The sequence below is a fragment of the Engystomops pustulosus genome, chromosome 7 (genome assembly GCF_040894005.1).
Source record: "Engystomops pustulosus chromosome 7, aEngPut4.maternal, whole genome shotgun sequence".
Taxonomy (NCBI): domain Eukaryota; kingdom Metazoa; phylum Chordata; class Amphibia; order Anura; family Leptodactylidae; genus Engystomops; species Engystomops pustulosus.
Window position 1 is genome coordinate 7838685 of NC_092417.1, and position 22583 is coordinate 7861267.

A 22583-nucleotide genomic window follows, 5' to 3' on the forward strand; every position below is an offset into this window, starting at 1 on the left:
TAAAGCAGAGGGGTTATTTGGAGTGCACGGTGACAGTCATAAAAACGGAGCCCCCAAGAACGTGATGCAAACGCGTTTTTTCAAAATCAGCTTTGAGGAGGTTTTAGTTGCAGTTTTGTCATTTAAACAGGTGAAAGACATGAACTGAATGAGTGAATTTGATTTTGAAGGGTAAACCTGCTCCACAAATGTCATTCACTCGTTCAGTTCATGTCTTTCACCGGTTTAATTGACAAAACTGCACATAAAGCCTCCTCAAAGCTGATTGTGAGGCCCCTTTCACACTTGCGTTTTTCATGCGCGTTTTCTGCGCGTGCTTTTGACGCGCAGAACTTGCATTGCACTCTGACCCATTGTAACCAATGGGTCTTTTCAGACTTGCATTTTTTTCACGCACACACGCGCGTTTTTTTTGCGTGAAAAACGCATTGAAATTGCATTGAAAATCCAATTGTCACAGAGACCAAAAAAAGTTCTGGCTGGGGGTTACAATGATAAAATATACAGTTCCGACTTACATACAAACTCCGCTTAAGAACAAACCTACAGACCCTATCTGGTATGTAACCCGGGGACTGCCTGTATATATTGGTGGAGCTTTGGAGAATACTAGTTCTCTTCGTCAGACATGATGTTATGCATGAAACTGAAAATTCACAGCATTTTATACACCCGGCAGTGATCATCAAAGGATATTAAAAAAACTAAAACAACAGATTGATAAAAACAGGGAGATCTTATTTACAACAGGATGGCAATAAAAACATTAAAAATCTATGAGTCGAGACACATGAGCCCTGGTATTACTAGCAACTCGAAGGGTGCGGTCACACGGTGCATTTTGTTTGCATTTAACACGTGCGTTTTCAAACAGCTGAAGAAGAGCTGCGCCTTATTAGATTGTTGTCAACATTGCGTTTACAAAAAGCATACATTGATGCCACACGTGGCGCTTTTGGTCCGTTATTTTATCAGGCCTTTTTCGGTGCCATTTACAAAAGCATGCGTTTTTGCTAGTTTTTCCCAATTATCTTAATAGATAAACAGGTTGTACCATGTTTACCATGCGTTTGGCTAGTTTTGAAATAGTTTTTCTAAATTTATGAAAGTGGAAGCAGCTGTGAAAGTGTCGTCACTGGTGCTTACACTTCCACTTTCCATGAAGAAAAATGTTGTAAAACCATCCAAACACACGGTAACACGTAAAAACAGTGCGAAATGTGTCATTTTCTGGGGGAATGAGCTGACATTTTCATGAATATCATTTTGATAACCTTTTGATTAGTCTGGCTATTATCCCACATCATGTCACTAGGTTTCTTGTAAGTCATAGTTGATCTAGAGGGAGCTGCCTGTAAGGAAGCCAAGAGGCAATGTTTTCTTATCTCACCTTGGAAAATGTATTTGCAGATAGTAATGGGAAAATACATGCAACACATAGAAAAGGGAATGTCTCCTCATGTGGATGAAATGTTACAAAATTAAAAAAAATTGGTCAAAATATATAAATATTTAAAGTTTTTTTTTTTTTAAATAAATATAAGATAACTGTCTGCCCTAAGGGAATCACATGTAGTTAATAGGAGGACACAGGTAGAGGAAGGAACTATAGAACTTTTCCCCCTCCTAAAGTGATCTATGGAGGAAACCGCAGCTGATGAATTTCTAAGAAAGACTAAAAATTGGTCACTGCTGACAACAAGCCTCATCCACATCCCTCTGTGTATAGAGAAGGTGTCAGGGTGTGGGGGAGGGGAGATGTTCTGTCATGTAATGGGGTAAATGTGTTTCTTCCACATGTAATGAAGGTTTTGTGTCTTGCAGGATTTATTATCTATTGAGGATCAGAGATGAATATTATATCTCCCAGTGATGGTAAGATTCTCCCGCTGTCTACCTCCGGCTCTTCTACTTCTTACACTATTACTGATATGATATCACTGCTGTTCTCACATCCGGCTGCAATTACATGTTCTGAGATTTATGCTTTATGTTACAATGACCATCAAGGTAACTAAGAGGCAATGTTTTCCTTATCTCATCCTGGAAAACATATTCCCATATCTCCCAGAACTTCTTCCTGCAGCATCAATGGCAGCAAGTCTCCTTATGGAGAGCTCTTACCTCCTGACCCTACATGTATCCAGAGTATTACCTCCATACTGTGTCCTTATAGTGGTATCTGTGTATTGTGTATATGATATGTGTGTGTTATGTACATTACATGTATACAGGGGCAGTGATGAGGATAATACCTCCATACTGTGTCCTTATAGTGGTATCTGTGTATTGTGTATATGATGTGTGTTATGTACATTACATGTATACAGGGGGCAGTGATGGGGATATTACCTCCATACTGTGTCCTTATAGTGGTATCTGTGTATTGTGTATATGATATGTGTGTTATGTACATTACATGTATACAGGGGGCAGTGATGGGGATATTACCTCCATACTGTGTCCTTATAGTGGTATCTGTGTATTGTGTATATGATATGTGTGTTATGTACATTACATGTATACAGGGGCAGTGATGAGGATATTACCTCCATACTGTGTCCTTATAGTGGTATCTGTGTATTGTGTATATGATATGTGTGTTATGTACATTACATGTATACAGGGGGCAGTGATGGGGATATTACCTCCATACTGTGTCCTTATAGTGGTATCTGTGTATTGTGTATATGATATGTGTGTTATGTACATTACATGTATACAGGGGGCAGTGATGGGGGATATTACCTCCATACTGTGTCCTTATAGTGGTATCTGTGTATTGTGTATATGATATGTGTGTGTTATGTACATTACATGTATACAGGGGCAGTGATGAGGATATTACCTCCATACTGTGTCCTTATAGTGGTATCTGTGTATTGTGTATATGATATGTGTGTTATGTACATTACATGTATACAGGGGCAGTGATGGGGGATATTACCTCCATACTGTGTCCTTATAGTGGTATCTGTGTATTGTGTATATGATATGTGTGTGTTATGTACATTACATGTATACAGGGGCAGTGATGAGGATATTACCTCCATACTGTGTCCTTATAGTGGTATCTGTGTATTGTGTATATGATATGTGTGTTATGTACATTACATGTATACAGGGGCAGTGATGGGGGATATTACCTCCATACTGTGTCCTTATAGTGGTATCTGTGTATTGTGTATATGATATGTGTGTTATGTACATTACATGTATACAGGGGCAGTGATGGGGGATATTACCTCCATATTGTGCCCTTATAGTGGTATCTGTGTATTGTGTATATGATATGTGTGTGTTATGTACATTACATGTATACAGGAGGCAGTGATGGGGATATTACCTCCATACTGTGTCCTTATAGTGGTATCTGTGTATTGTGTATATGATATGTGTTATGTACATTACATGTATACAGGGGGCAGTGATGGGGATATTACCTCCATACTGTGTCCTTATAGTGGTATCTGTGTATTGTGTATATGATATGTGTGTGTTATGTACATTACATGTATACAGGGGGCAGTGATGAGGATATTACCTCCATACTGTGTCCTTATAGTGGTATCTGTGTATTGTGTATATGATATGTGTGTTATGTACATTACATGTATACAGGGGCAGTGATGAGGATATTACCTCCATACTGTGTCCTTATAGTGGTATCTGTGTATTGTGTTATGTACATTACATGTATACAGGAGGCAGTGATGGGGATATTACCTCCATACTGTGTCCTTATAGTGGTATCTGTGTATTGTGTATATGATATGTGTGTTATGTACATTACATGTATACAGGGGGCAGTGATGGGGATATTACCTCCATACTGTGTCCTTATAGTGGTATCTGTGTATTGTGTATATGATATGTGTGTTATGTACATTACATGTATACAGGAGGCAGTGATGGGATATTACCTCCATACTGTGTCCTTATAGTGGTATCTGTGTATTGTGTATATGATATAACTGTGTGTTATGTACATTACATGTATACAGGAGGCAGTGATGGGGATATTACCTCCATACTGTGTCCTTATAGTGGTATCTGTGTATTGTGTATATGATATGTGTGTTATGTACATTACATGTGTACAGGGGCAGTGATGGGGATATTACCTCCATACTGTGTCCTTATAGTGGTATCTGTGTATTGTGTATATGATATGTGTGTTATGTACATTACATGTATACAGGGGGCAGTGATGGGGATATTACCTCCATACTGTGTCCTTATAGTGGTATCTGTGTATTGTGTATATGATATGTGTGTTATGTACATTACATGTATACAGGAGGCAGTGATGGGGATATTACCTCCATACTGTGTCCTTATAGTGGTATCTGTGTATTGTGTATATGATATGTGTGTTATGTACATTACATGTATACAGGGGGCAGTGATGGGGATATTACCTCCATACTGTGTCCTTATAGTGGTATCTGTGTATTGTGTATATGATATGACTGTGTGTTATGTACATTACATGTATACAGGGGGCAGTGATGGGGATATTACCTCCATACTGTGTCCTTATAGTGGTATCTGTGTATTGTGTATATGATATGTGTGTTATGTACATTACATGTATACAGGAGGCAGTGATGAGGATATTACCTCCATACTGTGTCCTTATAGTGGTATCTGTGTATTGTGTATATGATATGTGTGTGTTATGTACATTACATGTATACAGGGGGCAGTGATGGGGATATTACCTCCATACTGTGTCCTTATAGTGGTATCTGTGTATTGTGTATATGATATGTGTGTTATGTACATTACATGTATACAGGGGGCAGTGATGAGGATATTACCTCCATACTGTGTCCTTATAGTGGTATCTGTGTATTGTGTATATGACTGTGTGTTATGTACATTACATGTATACAGGAGGCAGTGATGGGGATATTACCTCCATACTGTGTCCTTATAGTGGTATCTGTGTATTGTGTATATGATATGTGTGTTATGTACATTACATGTATACAGGAGGCAGTGATGGGGATATTACCTCCATACTGTGTCCTTATAGTGGTATCTGTGTATTGTGTATATGATATGTGTGTTATGTACATTACATGTATACAGGAGGCAGTGATGAGGATATTCCCTCCATACTGTGCCCTTATAGTGGTATCTGTGTATTGTGTATATGATATGTGTGTGTTATGTACATTACATGTATACAGGGGGCAGTGATGAGGATATTACCTCCATACTGTGCCCTTATAGTGGTATCTGTGTATTGTGTATATGATATGTGTGTTATGTACATTACATGTATACAGGGGGCAGAGATGGGGATATTACCTCCATACTGTGTCCTTATAGTGGTATCTGTGTATTGTGTATATGATATGTGTGTTATGTACATTACATGTATACAGGAGGCAGTGATGGGGGATATTACCTCCATACTGTGTCCTTATAGTGGTATCTGTGTATTGTGTATATGATATGTGTGTTATGTACATTACATGTATACAGGGGGCAGTGATGGGGATATTACCTCCATACTGTGTCCTTATAGTGATATTTGTGTATTGTGTATATGATATGTGTGTTATGTACATTACATGTATACAGGAGGCAGTGATGGGGGATATTACCTCCATACTGTGTCCTTATAGTGGTATCTGTGTATTGTGTATATGATATGTGTGTTATGTACATTACATGTATACAGGGGGCAGTGATGGGGATATTACCTCCATACTGTGTCCTTATAGTGGTATCTGTGTATTGTGTATATGATATGTGTGTTATGTACATTACATGTATACAGGGGGCAGTGATGGGGATATTACCTCCATACTGTGTCCTTATAGTGGTATCTGTGTATTGTGTATATGATATGTGTGTTATGTACATTACATGTGTACAGGGGCAGTGATGGGGATATTACCTCCATACTGTGTCCTTATAGTGGTATCTGTGTATTGTGTATATGATATGTGTGTGTTATGTACATTACATGTATACAGGAGGCAGTGATGGGGATATTACCTCCATACTGTGCCCTTATAGTGGTATCTGTGTATTGTGTATATGGTATGTGTGTGTTATGTACATTACATGTATACAGGGGGCAGTGATGGGGATATTACCTCCATACTGTGTCCTTATAGTGGTATCTGTGTATTGTGTATATGATATGTGTGTTATGTACATTACATGTATACAGGGGGCAGTGATGGGGATATTACCTCCATACTGTGTCCTTATAGTGGTATCTGTGTATTGTGTATATGATATGTGTGTGTTATGTACATTACATGTATACAGGGGGCAGTGATGGGTATATTACCTCCATACTGTGTCCTTATAGTGGTATCTGTGTATTGTGTATATGATATGTGTGTTATGTACATTACATGTATACAGGGGGCAGTGATGAGGATATTACCTCCATACTGTGTCCTTATAGTGGTATCTGTGTATTGTGTATATGATATGTGTGTTATGTACATTACATGTATACAGGGGGCAGTGATGGGGATATTACCTCCATACTGTGTCCTTATAGTGGTATCTGTGTATTGTGTATATGATTTGTGTGTGTTATGTACATTACATGTATACAGGGGGCAGTGATGAGGATATTACCTCCATACTGTGTCCTTATAGTGGTATCTGTGTATTGTGTATATGCTATGACTGTGTGTTATGTACATTACATGTATACAGGTGGCAGTGATGGGGATATTACCTCCATACTGTGTCCTTATAGTGGTATCTGTGTATTGTGTATATGCTATGACTGTGTGTTATGTACATTACATGTATACAGGTGGCAGTGATGGGGATATTACCTCCATACTGTGTCCTTATAGTGGTATCTGTGTATTGTGTATATGATATGTGTGTTATGTACATTACATGTATACAGGAGGCAGTGATGGGGATATTACCTCCATACTGTGTCCTTATAGTGGTATCTGTGTATTGTGTATATGATATGTGTGTTATGTACATTACATGTATACAGGAGGCAGTGATGGGGATATTACCTCCATACTGTGTCCTTATAGTGGTATCTGTGTATTGTGTATATGATATGTGTGTTATGTACATTACATGTATACAGGAGGCAGTGATGGGGATATTACCTCCATACTGTGTCCTTATAGTGGTATCTGTGTATTGTGTATATGATATGTGTGTTATGTACATTACATGTATACAGGGGGCAGTGATGAGGATATTACCTCCATACTGTGACCTTATAGTGGTATCTGTGTATTGTGTATATGACTGTGTGTTATGTACATTACATGTATACAGGAGGCAGTGATGGGGATATTACCTCCATACTGTGTCCTTATAGTGGTATCTGTGTATTGTGTATATGATATGACTGTGTGTTATGTACATTACATGTATACAGGGGGCAGTGATGGGTATATTACCTCCATACTGTGTCCTTATAGTGGTATCTGTGTATTGTGTATATGATATGTGTGTTATGTACATTACATGTATACAGGGGGCAGTGATGAGGATATTACCTCCATACTGTGTCCTTATAGTGGTATCTGTGTATTGTGTATATGATATGTGTGTTATGTACATTACATGTATACAGGGGGCAGTGATGGGGATATTACCTCCATACTGTGTCCTTATAGTGGTATCTGTGTATTGTGTATATGATATGTGTGTGTTATGTACATTACATGTATACAGGAGGCAGTGATAAGGATATTACCTCCATACTGTGTCCTTATAGTGGTATCTGTGTATTGTGTATATGATTTGTGTGTGTTATGTACATTACATGTATACAGGGGGCAGTGATGAGGATATTACCTCCATACTGTGTCCTTATAGTGGTATCTGTGTATTGTGTATATGCTATGACTGTGTGTTATGTACATTACATGTATACAGGTGGCAGTGATGGGGATATTACCTCCATACTGTGTCCTTATAGTGGTATCTGTGTATTGTGTATATGCTATGACTGTGTGTTATGTACATTACATGTATACAGGGGGCAGTGATGGGGATATTACCTCCATACTGTGTCCTTATAGTGGTATCTGTGTATTGTGTATATGATATGTGTGTTATGTACATTACATGTATACAGGGGGCAGTGATGAGGATATTACCTCCATACTGTGTCCTTATAGTGGTATCTGTGTATTGTGTATATGATATGTGTGTTATGTACATTACATGTATACAGGAGGCAGTGATGGGGATATTACCTCCATACTGTGTCCTTATAGTGGTATCTGTGTATTGTGTATATGATATGTGTGTTATGTACATTACATGTATACAGGAGGCAGTGATGGGGATATTACCTCCATACTGTGTCCTTATAGTGGTATCTGTGTATTGTGTATATGATATGTGTGTTATGTACATTACATGTATACAGGAGGCAGTGATGGGGATATTACCTCCATACTGTGTCCTTATAGTGGTATCTGTGTATTGTGTATATGATATGTGTGTTATGTACATTACATGTATACAGGAGGCAGTGATGGGGATATTACCTCCATACTGTGTCCTTATAGTGGTATCTGTGTATTGTGTATATGATATGTGTGTTATGTACATTACATGTATACAGGGGGCAGTGATGAGGATATTACCTCCATACTGTGACCTTATAGTGGTATCTGTGTATTGTGTATATGACTGTGTGTTATGTACATTACATGTATACAGGAGGCAGTGATGGGGATATTACCTCCATACTGTGTCCTTATAGTGGTATCTGTGTATTGTGTATATGATATGTGTGTTATGTACATTACATGTATACAGGGGGCAGTGATGGGGATATTACCTCCATACTGTGTCCTTATAGTGGTATCTGTGTATTGTGTATATGATATGTGTGTTATGTACATTACATGTATACAGGAGGCAGTGATGGGGATATTACCTCCATACTGTGTCCTTATAGTGGTATCTGTGTATTGTGTATATGATATGTGTGTTATGTACATTACATGTATACAGGGGGCAGTGATGGGGATATTACCTCCATACTGTGTCCTTATAGTGGTATCTGTGTATTGTGTATATGATATGTGTGTTATGTACATTACATGTATACAGGAGGCAGTGATGGGGATATTACCTCCATACTGTGTCCTTATAGTGGTATCTGTGTATTGTGTATATGATATGTGTGTTATGTACATTACATGTATACAGGAGGCAGTGATGGGGATATTACCTCCATACTGTGTCCTTATAGTGGTATCTGTGTATTGTGTATATGATATGTGTGTTATGTACATTACATGTATACAGGAGGCAGTGATGGGGATATTACCTCCATACTGTGTCCTTATAGTGGTATCTGTGTATTGTGTATATGATATGTGTGTTATGTACATTACATGTATACAGGAGGCAGTGATGGGGGATATTACCTCCATACTGTGTCCTTATAGTGATATCTGTGTATTGTGTATATGATATATGTGTGTTATGTACATTACATGTATACAGGGGCAGTGATGGGGATATTACCTCCATACTGTGTCCTTATAGTGGTATCTGTGTATTGTGTATATGATATGACTGTGTGTTATGTACATTACATGTATACAGGGGCCGTGATGAGGATATTACCTCCATACTGTGTCCTTATAGTGGTATCTGTGTATTGTGTATATGATATGACTGTGTGTTATGTACATTACATGTATACAGGGGCAGTGATGAGGATATTACCTCCATACTGTGTCCTTATAGTGGTATCTGTGTATTGTGTATATGCTATATGTGTGTTATGTACATTACATGTATACAGGGGCAGTGATGAGGATATTACCTCCATACTGTGTCCTTATAGTGGTATCTGTGTATTGTGTATATGATATGACTGTGTGTTATGTACATTACATGTATACAGGGGGCAGTGATGGGGATATTACCTCCATACTGTGTCCTTATAGTGGTATCTGTGTATTGTGTATATGATATGTGTGTTATGTACATTACATGTATACAGGGGGCAGTGATGAGGATATTACCTCCATACTGTGTCCTTATAGTGGTATCTGTGTATTGTGTATATGATATGTGTGTGTTATGTACATTACATGTATACAGGAGGCAGTGATGGGGATATTACCTCCATACTGTGTCCTTATAGTGGTATCTGTGTATTGTGTATATGATATGACTGTGTGTTATGTACATTACATGTATACAGGAGGCAGTGATGGGGATATTACCTCCATACTGTGTCCTTATAGTGGTATCTGTGTATTGTGTATATGATATGTGTGTTATGTACATTACATGTATACAGGGGGCAGTGATGGGGATATTACCTCCATACTGTGTCCTTGTAGTGGTATCTGTGTATTGTGTATATGATATAACTGTGTGTTATGTACATTACATGTATACAGGGGGCAGTGATGGGGATATTACCTCCATACTGTGTCCTTATAGTGGTATCTGTGTATTGTGTATATGATATGTGTGTTATGTACATTACATGTATACAGGGGGCAGTGATGGGGATATTACCTCCATACTGTGTCCTTATAGTGGTATCTGTGTATTGTGTATATGATATGTGTGTTATGTACATTACATGTATACAGGAGGCAGTGATGGGGATACTACCTCCATACTGTGTCCTTATAGTGGTATCTGTGTATTGTGTATATGGTATGTGTGTGTTATGTACATTACATGTATACAGGAGGCAGTGATGGGGATATTAACTCCATACTGTGCCCTTATAGTGGTATCTGTGTATTGTGTATATGATATGTGTGTTATGTACATTACATGTATACAGGGGCAGTGATGAGGATATTACCTCCATACTGTGTCCTTATAGTGGTATCTGTGTATTGTGTATATGATATGTGTGTTATGTACATTACATGTATACAGGGGGCAGTGATGGGGATATTACCTCTATACTGTGTCCTTATAGTGGTATCTGTGTATTGTGTATATGATATGACTGTGTGTTATGTACATTACATGTATACAGGGAGCAGTGATGAGGATATTACCTCCATACTGTGTCCTTATAGTGGTATCTGTGTATTGTGTATATGATATGTGTGTTATGTACATTACATGTATACAGGGGGCCGTGATGGGGATATTACCTCCATACTGTGTCCTTATAGTGGTATCTGTGTATTGTGTATATGATATGTGTGTGTTATGTACATTACATGTATACAGGGGGCAGTGATGGGGATATTACCTCCATACTGTGTCCTTATAGTGGTATCTGTGTATTGTGTATATGATATGTGTGTTATGTACATTACATGTATACAGGAGGCAGTGATGGGGATATTACCTCCATACTGTGTCCTTATAGTGGTATCTGTGTATTGTGTATATGATATGTGTTATGTACATTACATGTATACAGGAGGCAGTGATGGGGATATTACCTCCATACTGTGTCCTTATAGTGGTATCTGTGTATTGTGTATATGATATGTGTGTTTTGTACATTACATGTATATAGGGGGCAGTGATGGGGATATTACCTCCATACTGTGTCCTTATAGTGGTATCTGTGTATTGTGTATATGATATGTGTGTTATGTACATTACATGTATACAGGAGGCAGTGATGAGGATATTACCTCCATACTGTGTCCTTATAGTGGTATCTGTGTATTGTGTATATGATATGTGTGTTATGTACATTACATGTATACAGGGGGCAGTGATGGGGATATTACCTCCATACTGTGTCCTTATAGTGGTATCTGTGTATTGTGTATATGATATGTGTGTTATGTACATTACATGTATACAGGGGGCAGTGATGGGGATATTACCTCCATACTGTGTCCTTATAGTGGTATCTGTGTATTGTGTTATGTACATTACATGTATACAGGAGGCAGTGATGAGGATATTACCTCCATACTGTGTCCTTATAGTGGTATCTGTGTATTGTGTATATGATATGTGTGTTATGTACATTACATGTATACAGGGGGCAGTGATGGGGATATTACCTCCATACTGTGTCCTTATAGTGGTATCTGTGTATTGTGTATATGATATGTGTGTTATGTACATTACATGTATACAGGAGGCAGTGATGGGGATATTACCTCCATACTGTGTCCTTATAGTGGTATCTGTGTATTGTGTATATGATATGTGTGTTATGTACATTACATGTATACAGGGGGCAGTGATGAGGATATTACCTCCATACTGTGTCCTTATAGTGGTATCTGTGTATTGTGTATATGATATGTGTGTTATGTACATTACATGTATACAGGGGGCAGTGATGGGGATATTACCTCCATACTGTGTCCTTATAGTGGTATCTGTGTATTGTGTATATGATATGTGTGTTATGTACATTACATGTATACAGGGGGCAGTGATGGGGGATATTACCTCCATACTGTGTCCTTATAGTGGTATCTGTGTATTGTGTATATGATATGTGTGTTATGTACATTACATGTATACAGGGGCAGTGATGGGGATATTACCTCCATACTGTGTCCTTATAGTGGTATCTGTGTATTGTGTATATGATATGTGTGTTATGTACATTACATGTATACAGGAGGCAGTGATGGGGGATATTACCTCCATACTGTGTCCTTATAGTGGTATCTGTGTATTGTGTATATGATATGTGTGTTATGTACATTACATGTATACAGGGGCAGTGATGAGGATATTACCTCCATACTGTGACCTTATAGTGGTATCTGTGTATTGTGTATATGATATGTGTGTTATGTACATTACATGTATACAGGAGGCAGTGATGGGGGATATTACCTCCATACTGTGTCCTTATAGTGGTATCTGTGTATTGTGTATATGATATGTGTGTTATGTACATTACATGTATACAGGGGCAGTGATGAGGATATTACCTCCATACTGTGACCTTATAGTGGTATCTGTGTATTGTGTATATGATATGTGTGTTATGTACATTACATGTATACAGGGGCAGTGATGGGGATATTACCTCCATACTGTGTCCTTATAGTGGTATCTGTGTATTGTGTATATGATATGTGTGTTATGTACATTACATGTATACAGGAGGCAGTGATGGGGGATATTACCTCCATACTGTGTCCTTATAGTGGTATCTGTGTATTGTGTATATGATATGTGTGTTATGTACATTACATGTATACAGGGGGCAGTGATGGGGATATTACCTCCATACTGTGTCCTTATAGTGGTATCTGTGTATTGTGTATATGATATGTGTGTTATGTACATTACATGTATACAGGGGCAGTGATGGGGATATTACCTCCATACTGTGTCCTTATAGTGGTATCTGTGTATTGTGTATATGATATGTGTGTTATGTACATTACATGTATACAGGAGGCAGTGATGGGGGATATTACCTCCATACTGTGTCCTTATAGTGGTATCTGTGTATTGTGTATATGATATGTGTGTTATGTACATTACATGTATACAGGGGGCAGAGATGGGGATATTACCTCCATACTGTGTCCTTATAGTGGTATCTGTGTATTGTGTATATGATATGTGTGTTATGTACATTACATGTATACAGGAGGCAGTGATGGGGATATTACCTCCATACTGTGTCCTTGTAGTGGTATCTGTGTATTGTGTATATGATATTACGGCTCATACTATACTATACCAGTGTCTTTCCTGGCCTGTGCCGGGTTCCCCTGGCAGCACAATGACATTTCTGTACTGATATCCACTGCTGACCGTCCTCTGCATGTCCTGGAAGATTTCATCCTTGTGTCTCCCTCATATTCAGATGATGAGACCCAGAAGTTTTACCAGCAGCTTTGTCACTATCCACATCATGTCCTGAGGATGACGTATGAATATTTCCACGAGGATCTGATCTACATTGTGGAGAACTGGAGGAATCAATCACTTCTACATGAGCTGATCTCCCGAAATATCCCAGATCTGGAGGTGAGAGAACATGATGTGCCAGTGTTATATACAGGTGTCCCCTGTGTTATCAGGTGTTATATACAGGTATCCCCTGTGTTATCAGGTGTTATGTACAGGTGTCCCCTGTGTTATGTACAGGTGTCCCCTGTGTTATGTACAGGTGTCCCCTGTGTTATGTACAGGTGTCCCCTGTGTTATGTACAGGTGCCCCCTGTGTTGTGTACAGGTGCCCCCTGTGTTGTGTACAGGTGCCCCCTGTGTTGTGTACAGGTGCCCCCTGTGTTGTGTACAGGTGCCCCCTGTGTTGTGTACAGGTGCCCCCTGTGTTGTGTACAGGTGCCCCCTGTGTTGTGTACAGGTGCCCCCTGTGTTATCAGGGATGAATCTCCGGGTTATCAGAGTAAGGCCACGTGTACAGCGCCTCTCGCCCTTCCCATCCCTGCACAGTCATGGTAGCAGGACACACAATGTTCTCGCCGCACTGTGACCGCACAATAGACCTCAGTGGGGGCCGTGACCTCGCTGCCATTTTTGCGGGAAGCTCACAACCTTCTTTTACAGGCCTATGGCTTATATAGCAGATTATATTGTGTAAGTATTATAAGTGTAGCTATCCCGTCTTGCCCCACACATACATAAGGGGGTCATTACATTCTGGTAAATATTATGATTGTTACTTGTGGATTCAGGATTTTCTCCCCAACTATTCCATATATTCCTCTCCTCTGGACCAGCACATTATAGAGAAGACATTAAAGGGAACCTACCACCACATATCTACTTATAAAGGTAGATCGGGCGGTAGGTGGATCTATAGGACGTGAGGATAGACCTTTTAAGGGCTAATACTCAAGTCCCCACAATCTTTTGATAACTTTTATTTCGCTAATATGTAAATTTTCTAAAGAGGCTACTGTGGTGTGGAGTAGCCGGAGCTGAGGCTACACGGCGCGGCTACTACACGCCCCAGTAGCCTCTTTTATCCACCTACCAGATAACTTCGGCGCGTAGCTCCTCATAGCTGCACGCCCTCGCCTGCGAGCCCTGCCGTCTGCGCATGCAGGCCTGCGGCTGCGCAGTCATTGGAGCCACTGCGCATGCGCAGACGGTAGTCTTCGCAGACGAGGGCGTGCAGCTATGAGGAGCTGCGCGCCGAAGTTATCTGGTAGGTGGATAAACGAGGCTACTGGGGCGTGTAGTAGCCGCGCCGTGTAGCCTCAGCTCCGACTACTCCACACCACAGTAGCTTCTTTAGAAAATTTACATATTAGCGAAATAAAAGTTATCAAAAGATTGTGGGGATGTGACGATTAGCCTTTAAAAGTTCTATCCTCACGTCCTTTCAATGCACCTACCACCCGATCTACCGTTATAGGTAGATATTTGGTGGTAGGTTCCCTTTAAATATCTGTGTATATTAACCCTTAGTATTGTCTCCTTGTATAATGTCCCTTTTGTCTGACCTTTCTTGTGATCTTTCTAGAAATACATGAGTCTAGAACATGATGGAAACACCTTGGCACGGACTTTACTCCAGGATATTTTCCGGAGAGGAAGAGAAGCTGTGATAACGTTGTGGGTCAGTCTTCATGCATTACGGAAGGATCATGGTTCCCCGGTCCTGGACGCTGTACTGGAGGAGCTCGGCCACAGAGGTAACATTGTGTATGACATGTGTCACTCATCATATCCGGGGCTCATCATGTACAATGACCTCAGTAATACAGATCTCTGCACTGGATCAGTCATTCTCCGCAGTGTATAAATGTACAGATGGAGAAACGTGTAATATACAAAGGACTAACACTCTTATCTCACAGAGCAATAACGTTATAGAGACTTTGTGCAGCTGCTTTTTTATCTGTAAATGATTGTCCTGGGACGGGAAGAATATAATCAGATTGTGGATCTTAAATTTCTTTCACCAGATGTGATCACATATTAACCATTTACTCTCTGCAGAGAAAACACATCTTTTAATAATTATAAACTGGTGAATAGTTCTGAGAATGCATCAAATGGTCACACAGCAGTGTCAGCTGTGATCATACCCCAAATAGTGACAAGCGTGTGGAGATAGTTTGTAGCAGTGTCCAGCCCTGATATGAAACAGAGGACCAGGAAATAGATGGATAGATCTAATTGTCTCTCTTACGTTGTCCTGCTTCCTCCTCTTGGCTGGTGTTGTCCTCTCACGTTGTCCTGCTTCCTCCTCTTGGCTGGTGTTGTCCTCTCGCGTTGCCCTGCTTCCTCCTCTTGGCTGTTGTTGTCCTCTCACGTTGCTCTGCTTCCTCCTCTTGGCTGGTGTTGTCCTCTCACGTTGCTCTGCTTCCTCCTCTTGGCTGGTGTTGTCCTCTCACGTTGCCCTGCTTCCTCCTCTTGGCTGGTGTCGTCCTCTCACGTTGTCCTGCTTCCTCCTCTTGGCTGGTGTCGTCCTCTCACGTTGTCCTGCTTCCTCCTCTTGGCTGTTGTTGTCCTCTCACGTTGCCCTGCTTCCTCCTCTTAGCTGTTGTTGTCCTCTCACGTGACCTTGCTTCCTCCTCTTGGCTGGTGTTGTCCTCGCACGTTGTTCTGCTTCCTCCTCTTGGCTGTTGTCTCTCTCACGTTGTCCTGCTTCCTCCTCTTGGCTGTTGTTGTCCTCTCACGTTGCCCTGCTTCCTCCTCTTAGCTGTTGTTGTCCTCTCACGTTGCCCTGCTTCCTCCTCTTAGCTGTTGTTGTCTCTCTCACGTTGTCCTGCTTCCTGCTCTTGGCTGGTGTTGTCCTCTCATGTTGCTCTGCTTCCTCCTCTTGGCTGTTGTTGTCCTCTCACGTTGCCCTGCTTCCTCCTCTTGGCTGGTGTTGTCCTCTCACGTTGTCCTGCTTCCTCCTCTTGGCTGTTGTTGTCCTCTCACGTTGTCCTGCTTCCTCCTCTTGGCTGTTGTTGTCCTCTCACGTTGTCCTGCTTCCTCCTCTTGGCTGTTGTTGTCCTCTCATGTTGCCCTGCTTCCTCCTCTTGGCTGGTGTTGTCCTCTCACGTTGTCCTGCTTCCTCCTCTTGGCTGTTGTTGTCCTCTCACGTTGCCCTGCTTCCTCCTCTTGGCTGTTGTTGTCCTCTCACGTTGCCCTGCTTCCTCCTCTTGGCTGTTGTTGTCCTCTCACGTTGCCCTGCTTCCTCCTCTTGGCTGTTGTTGTCCTCTCACGTTGCCCTGCTTCCTCCTCTTGGCTGTTGTCTCTCTCACGTTGCCCTGCTTCCTCCTCTTGGCTGTTGTTGTCTCTCACATTCCCCTGCTTCCTCCTCTTGGCTGTTGTTGTCCTCTCACGTTGTCCTGCTTCCTCCTCTTGGCTGGTGTTGTCCTCTCACGTTGCCCTGCTTCCTCCTCTTGGCTGGTGTTGTCCTCTCGCGTTGTCTTGCTTCCTCCTCTTGGCTGTTGTTGTCCTCTCACGTTGTCCTGCTTCCTCCTCTTGGCTGGTGTTGTCCTCTCACGTTGCCCTGCTTCCTCCTCTTGGCTGGTGTTGTCCTCTCGCGTTGCCCTGCTTCCTCCTCTTGGCTGGTGTTGTCCTCTCACGTTGCCCTGCTTCCTCCTCTTGGCTGGTGTTGTCCTCTCACGTTGCCCTGCTTCCTCCTCTTGGCTGGTGTTGTCCTCTCACGTTGCCCTGCTTCCTCCTCTTGGCTGGTGTTGTCCTCTCACGTTGCCCTGCTTCCTCCTCTTGGCTGGTGTTGTCCTCTCACGTTGCCCTGCTTCCTCCTCTTGGCTGGTGTTGTCCTCTCACGTTGCCCTGCTTCCTCCTCTTGGCTGGTGTTGTCCTCTCACGTTGTCCTGCTTCCTCCTCTTGGCGGTTGTCGTCCTCTCACGTTGTCCTGCTTCCTCCTCTTGGCTGTTGTTTTCCTCTCACGTTGCCCTGCTTCCTCCTCTTGGCTGTTGTTGTCCTCTCACGTTGCCCTGCTTCCTCCTCTTGGCTGGTGTTGTCCTCTCACGTTGTCCTGCTTTCTCTTCTTGGCTGGTGTTGTCCTCTCACGTTGCCCTGCTTCCTCCTCTTGGCGGTTGTCGTCCTCTCACGTTGTCCTGCTTCCTCCTCTTGGCTGTTGTTTTCCTCTCACGTTGCCCTGCTTCCTCCTCTTGGCGGTTGTCGTCCTCTCACGTTGTCCTGCTTCCTCCTCTTGGCTGTTGTTTTCCTCTCACGTTGCCCTGCTTCCTCCTCTTGGCTGGTGTCGTCCTCTCACGTTGTCCTGCTTCCTCCTCTTGGCTGGTGTTGTCCTCTCACGTTGCCCTGCTTCCTCCTCTTGGCTGGTGTTGTCCTCTCACGTTGCCCTGCTTCCTCCTCTTGGCGGTTGTCGTCCTCTCACGTTGTCCTGCTTCCTCCTCTTGGCGGTTGTCGTCCTCTCACGTTGTCCTGCTTCCTCCTCTTGGCTGTTGTTTTCCTCTCACGTTGTCCTGCTTCCTCCTCTTGGCTGTTGTTGTCCTCTCACGTTGTCCTGCTTCCTCCTCTTGGCTGTTGTTGTCCTCTCACGTTGTCCTGCTTCCTCCTCTTGGCGGTTGTCGTCCTCTCACGTTGTCCTGCTTCCTCCTCTTGGCTGTTGTTGTCCTCTCACGTTGTCCTGCTTCCTCCTCTTGGCGGTTGTCGTCCTCTCACGTTGTCCTGCTTCCTCCTCTTGGCTGTTGTTGTCCTCTAGGTCAGTGATTTTCAACTTTTTTTGAGCCGCGGCACACTTTTTATACTTAGAAAATCCTGGGGCACACCACCAACCAAAATAGCACAAAATGACACTAAAACAGTCATATTATACATATAGTTATTAATATAGATTACTCAGTGTGAAACCTGGGCCTGTTTCGATGTATATATATACATACATATATATACATACATATATTAATAAATAAATAATAGGAAAAAAAACACATGAGTCCCCCCCTATTTTCTGCAAGCAGCTAGATACAATACAGCAGCTACAGCCTGGCATTACTGTGGTGGAATAGATCACATTTTTTGGCCTTTTCCAGCCCAATAATACCAGCCTGTGGCCGCCCCAGTACCCAACCATCCCTTGATGGTTTGGTACTGGATTGTACCCGGCTCTTCCCGGCACCCCTGGTGGCAATGGGTACCGGGGTAATGGATAAGGGGGTTAGCCTTTACGCCTAACACTAAGCCCCGTCCTTAGTAATAAGCTCCGTCTATTAGACAGCGCCATTACTAACATGACATTGCAACTCGTCTAAAAAAAACACACAGTTTTGGGAAAAATATTTTTATTTGAAATAAAAACTCCCCAGACAAACCCTGGTTAACCATTTTATTTCAAAGTGAAAATCCACAAGTCAACGTCGTAGTCCACTGCATGAACGACTCTAGGAGACATAATGGGGAAAAAATCATTCATCTACCAAAAAAATATATGCAAAGAGAGAACGACATAAAGCAAGCAAATGGGAGTTTTATGGACGACTCTCTATTATCTATATTACATCTTTCTAATTTTATCTTATTACAGAGTATCTGAGTTTGTGAAAAAAAAATGGTAAGTTATTTATTTTAATAACATAATTTTAAAAAAGACAGACAACCATTGACATTTTTTTAAATCTATATTTTTCATAGGCAACACAAAATTCTATTTCAACATCCGAAGAAACGGGAGAGTTATACACTAATCAACTATCTTCAAACAATGCTAACAGCCAGGTAATATTACATCTATTTTTATGTAAAATTCTATTTTTAATCTGTAACTCTTTCAACTTGTAATATCTGTCTCTCATTATTTTACAGTCTCTACCGTCAGACCTTATGTTCAGTGTTACTGCTGGTGATAATTCTGACATTATATTTGAGACAAATTATGATATCATTGGTTGTTATATAGAAGATGAGAATTTTAATCTTGAGGTTAGTACAGAAGTTGTATTAGTAAATATGGTTGATTTTTCTATTTTTTATCACTCAATTTTTGTCAAATAAGTAACATATATACTCGAGTATAAGACAACCAGAGTATAAGCCGACACCACTAATTTTACCACAAAAAACTGTGAAAACCTATTGACTCGAGTATAAGCCGAGGGTGGGAAATGCATTGGTCACAACCTCCCCAGTATATATCCAGCAAGCCCCCAGTAGTATACAGCCTGCCCCAGCCCAGCACTTAAAAAGAAAATAATTATATACTCACCCCCCCGGCGGCCCTGATGCGCAGCATGGCTCCCCGATGTCAGCACGGCTCCTCTTCTGTCTACCATGCCTGTCCTATTTTTTCTGTAACAGCCTGCAGGGGTACGGCCATATTCTCTCCCGGCTGGCAAGGAGAAAACATGGCCACGCTGTACAGGCGCGGAAGACAGAGGAGGAGCCGCGCTGTGCATAGGGGCCGCCGGAGGATGAGTAGATAATTATTTTTTTTAAGTGCTGGGCTCAGCACATTTTTGGTGTTGAATATACTCCAAGGGTTACCACCAAAACCACCGCTATTATTATCCAATAGCTCTTATCTCTGTGTGAATGAGCTGTAGACGTAATAAGGCATGGATCAAAAACATTCATCATCGTGTGTACTAAGATTTCTTCAATCAATTACAATTTTTTTTTCTTGATTTTAATATTGATTTTATTCAAATCTTTTAGGCTCTGTTTTTAGAGTCTCCTTCTACAATTAATGAAGTGGTTGGGATTCATGAAGTGTACCAACAAAATATGGAGACCGAACAAACGGGTAATAACTCAACAGTTGAATTGGATCAGGAGGTAAGTTATAACAGGGCCTTTAAATTCAATTCAGCAATTAGAATATCAACTAAAAAAATTGTATTTGTTCTAGATGCAAGATTTAATTGCTGAATTAGATCTTCAGTTGTCATCAAGATCATCAACCTTGCAGTGTTTCCCTGATAACCCCCGCATAAGTGAGAATCTTCGATATGTAGTTTTTCATGAAGAAGAAGAAGAAAACAGGATAGGATCTATTTCATGGTGTACTTGTACACACTGGGGGTCATTTACTAAGGGCCCGATTCGCGTTTTCCCGACGTGTTACGCGAATATTTCCGATTTGCGCCGATCGTACCTGAATTGCCCCGGGATTGTGGCGTACGCGATCGGATTGTGGCGCATCGGCGCCGGCATGCGCGCGACGGAAATCGGGGGGCGTGGCCGAACGAAAACCCGACGTATTCGGAAAAACCGCCGCATTTAAAAACCGAAAAAGTGTCGCTTGGTGACCGCTTACCTTCACTTGGTCCGAGGTGGTGAATTCCGGCGCGATGAGATGACTTTCAGCGCAGCAGCGCCACCTGGTGGACGGCGGAAGAACTACATTCATAAATCCCGGCCGGACCCGAATGCAGAGCAGAGAACGCGCCGCTGGATCGCGACTGGACCGGGTAAGTAAATGTGCCCCACTGTGTTCCTATGCCCACTAACATTGAATCCATATGTTGCTTTGAGATTCAAAATGTCAAGCCGTACCTGCAGTCATCGACTTGCATAATTGAACATGATTTGTTCAATATCTACTGCCGGAGACAAGACACTGGGTCAATTAATGTACGGCTTGCAGGACAATTTCTTCGTCCACCACCACGCAAAATTGTAAACAGGTATTGAAATTAAATATTCTGAAAAATCATAATCACAATAAATGTGATCCATTATCTTAAATGAAATTGTTAAAAAATGTCTACAAAATTTAGAGAAAATCTTACATAAGGTATTACTTGATACCAAAAATTGTGATTGTAAATTTTAAATATGGTTTTTATTTTTTACTACTTCTAAAATTAATTTTCTGTTTATTTAAACATTGTCATATGTATTCGGAAAACAGCCTACCGTGCTTTCACTACATGGATTCATGGATTTCTCGGAGTCGGGAACAGGCGACCAATACCATCCTGTGTCGTGAATTCTGTTAGAAGTACATATCCTGATCCAGACAACGAATACGTTGGTTTCAAACCCTGCGACGATGATGCAGCAGAATTTTTTGCTCTTGAATAATTTTTTAAAAGTTATTTAGTTACTATAAATTATGTTAATTTATAAAATTTTCTTTTTTGTTTGCTATATTACATTGACAAAATTGAGTAAGGCTCCTTTTGCACTACAGATTGAAATTATCAGTTAATAATCCCATTGACATCAATGCAAAGTTTATTTATTCCAAGAAAGCGGTTTTCCCACGAGGGCAAGTTAGGCCCTATCTACAGGATATGGCCTAACTTGCTGCTCACTGTGGGTCTCAGTGCTGAGACCTACACAGATCATGACAATGAGGTGTCCAACTGATCCCTCGCCGGTCCTCTGACTAAAATGGGAGCATATGTAATGACTGTTCCGCTCCATTTATCTCTATGGAAGTGACGGAGATGGCTGAGTAACAAGTTCTCGTGATCTGCAGGGGACCCACACTGATCAACAAGTTAGGCCCTATCCCGAGGATAGAGCATAACGTGTCTTCGTGGGAAAACCCTTTAATTTATTTATAGCCAGGCATCAGTGACGGTTACTTAAATTTTACAATGATGTCAATGTGATTTTTAAATGATTTTTCAATAAAGCCACTTATGGCTATTGATCTTTTTTCCTGTGTCACACATCAACATGGAATATTGATCTGTTTATAAGATGTAAACAAAGTGTTATTGTTTATTATAAAAAAATGGAAAAAATGTTTATATTTTTTATTT

General features: G+C 41.1%; 2 protein-coding genes and 1 long non-coding RNA gene across 14 annotated transcripts in view; 1 reads left to right on the forward strand and 2 right to left on the reverse strand.

Moving 5' to 3' along the window:
- The window catches only part of LOC140069260 (uncharacterized), a 179979-nt gene extending 166196 nt beyond the window's left edge, over positions 1-13783 (reverse strand). For both annotated transcript variants that reach the window (XR_011848764.1, XR_011848765.1), the window contains exon 1: positions 13652-13783. This is a non-coding gene — a long non-coding RNA (uncharacterized lncRNA). The remainder of the gene's footprint in view (positions 1-13651) is intronic.
- The window catches only part of LOC140069241 (uncharacterized), a 381540-nt gene that overhangs the window by 265073 nt on the left and 93884 nt on the right, over positions 1-22583 (reverse strand). The gene's annotated exons all lie outside the window — the stretch shown is intronic.
- On the forward strand, positions 1790-22580 carry LOC140069248 (uncharacterized). 11 transcript variants are annotated; one of them, XR_011848740.1, is made up of 7 exons: positions 1790-1875; positions 13778-13941; positions 15407-15578; positions 19397-19423; positions 19504-19587; positions 19675-19791; positions 20524-22580. XR_011848740.1 is itself a non-coding variant. In XM_072114714.1 (7 exons), exons 3-7 carry the CDS (start codon positions 19421-19423, stop codon positions 21089-21091), a joined length of 699 nt encoding a protein of 232 aa, XP_071970815.1. In that variant the 5' UTR covers positions 13802-13941; positions 15407-15578; positions 19397-19420; the 3' UTR covers positions 21092-22557. The 11 variants fall into 11 exon arrangements, 5 of the variants coding, with proteins under 5 accessions (XP_071970818.1, XP_071970815.1, XP_071970814.1 ...); XM_072114714.1 differs by lacking the exon at positions 1790-1875 and having other exon boundaries at positions 13802-13941; positions 20524-20643; positions 20717-22557; XR_011848739.1 differs by having other exon boundaries at positions 19397-19587.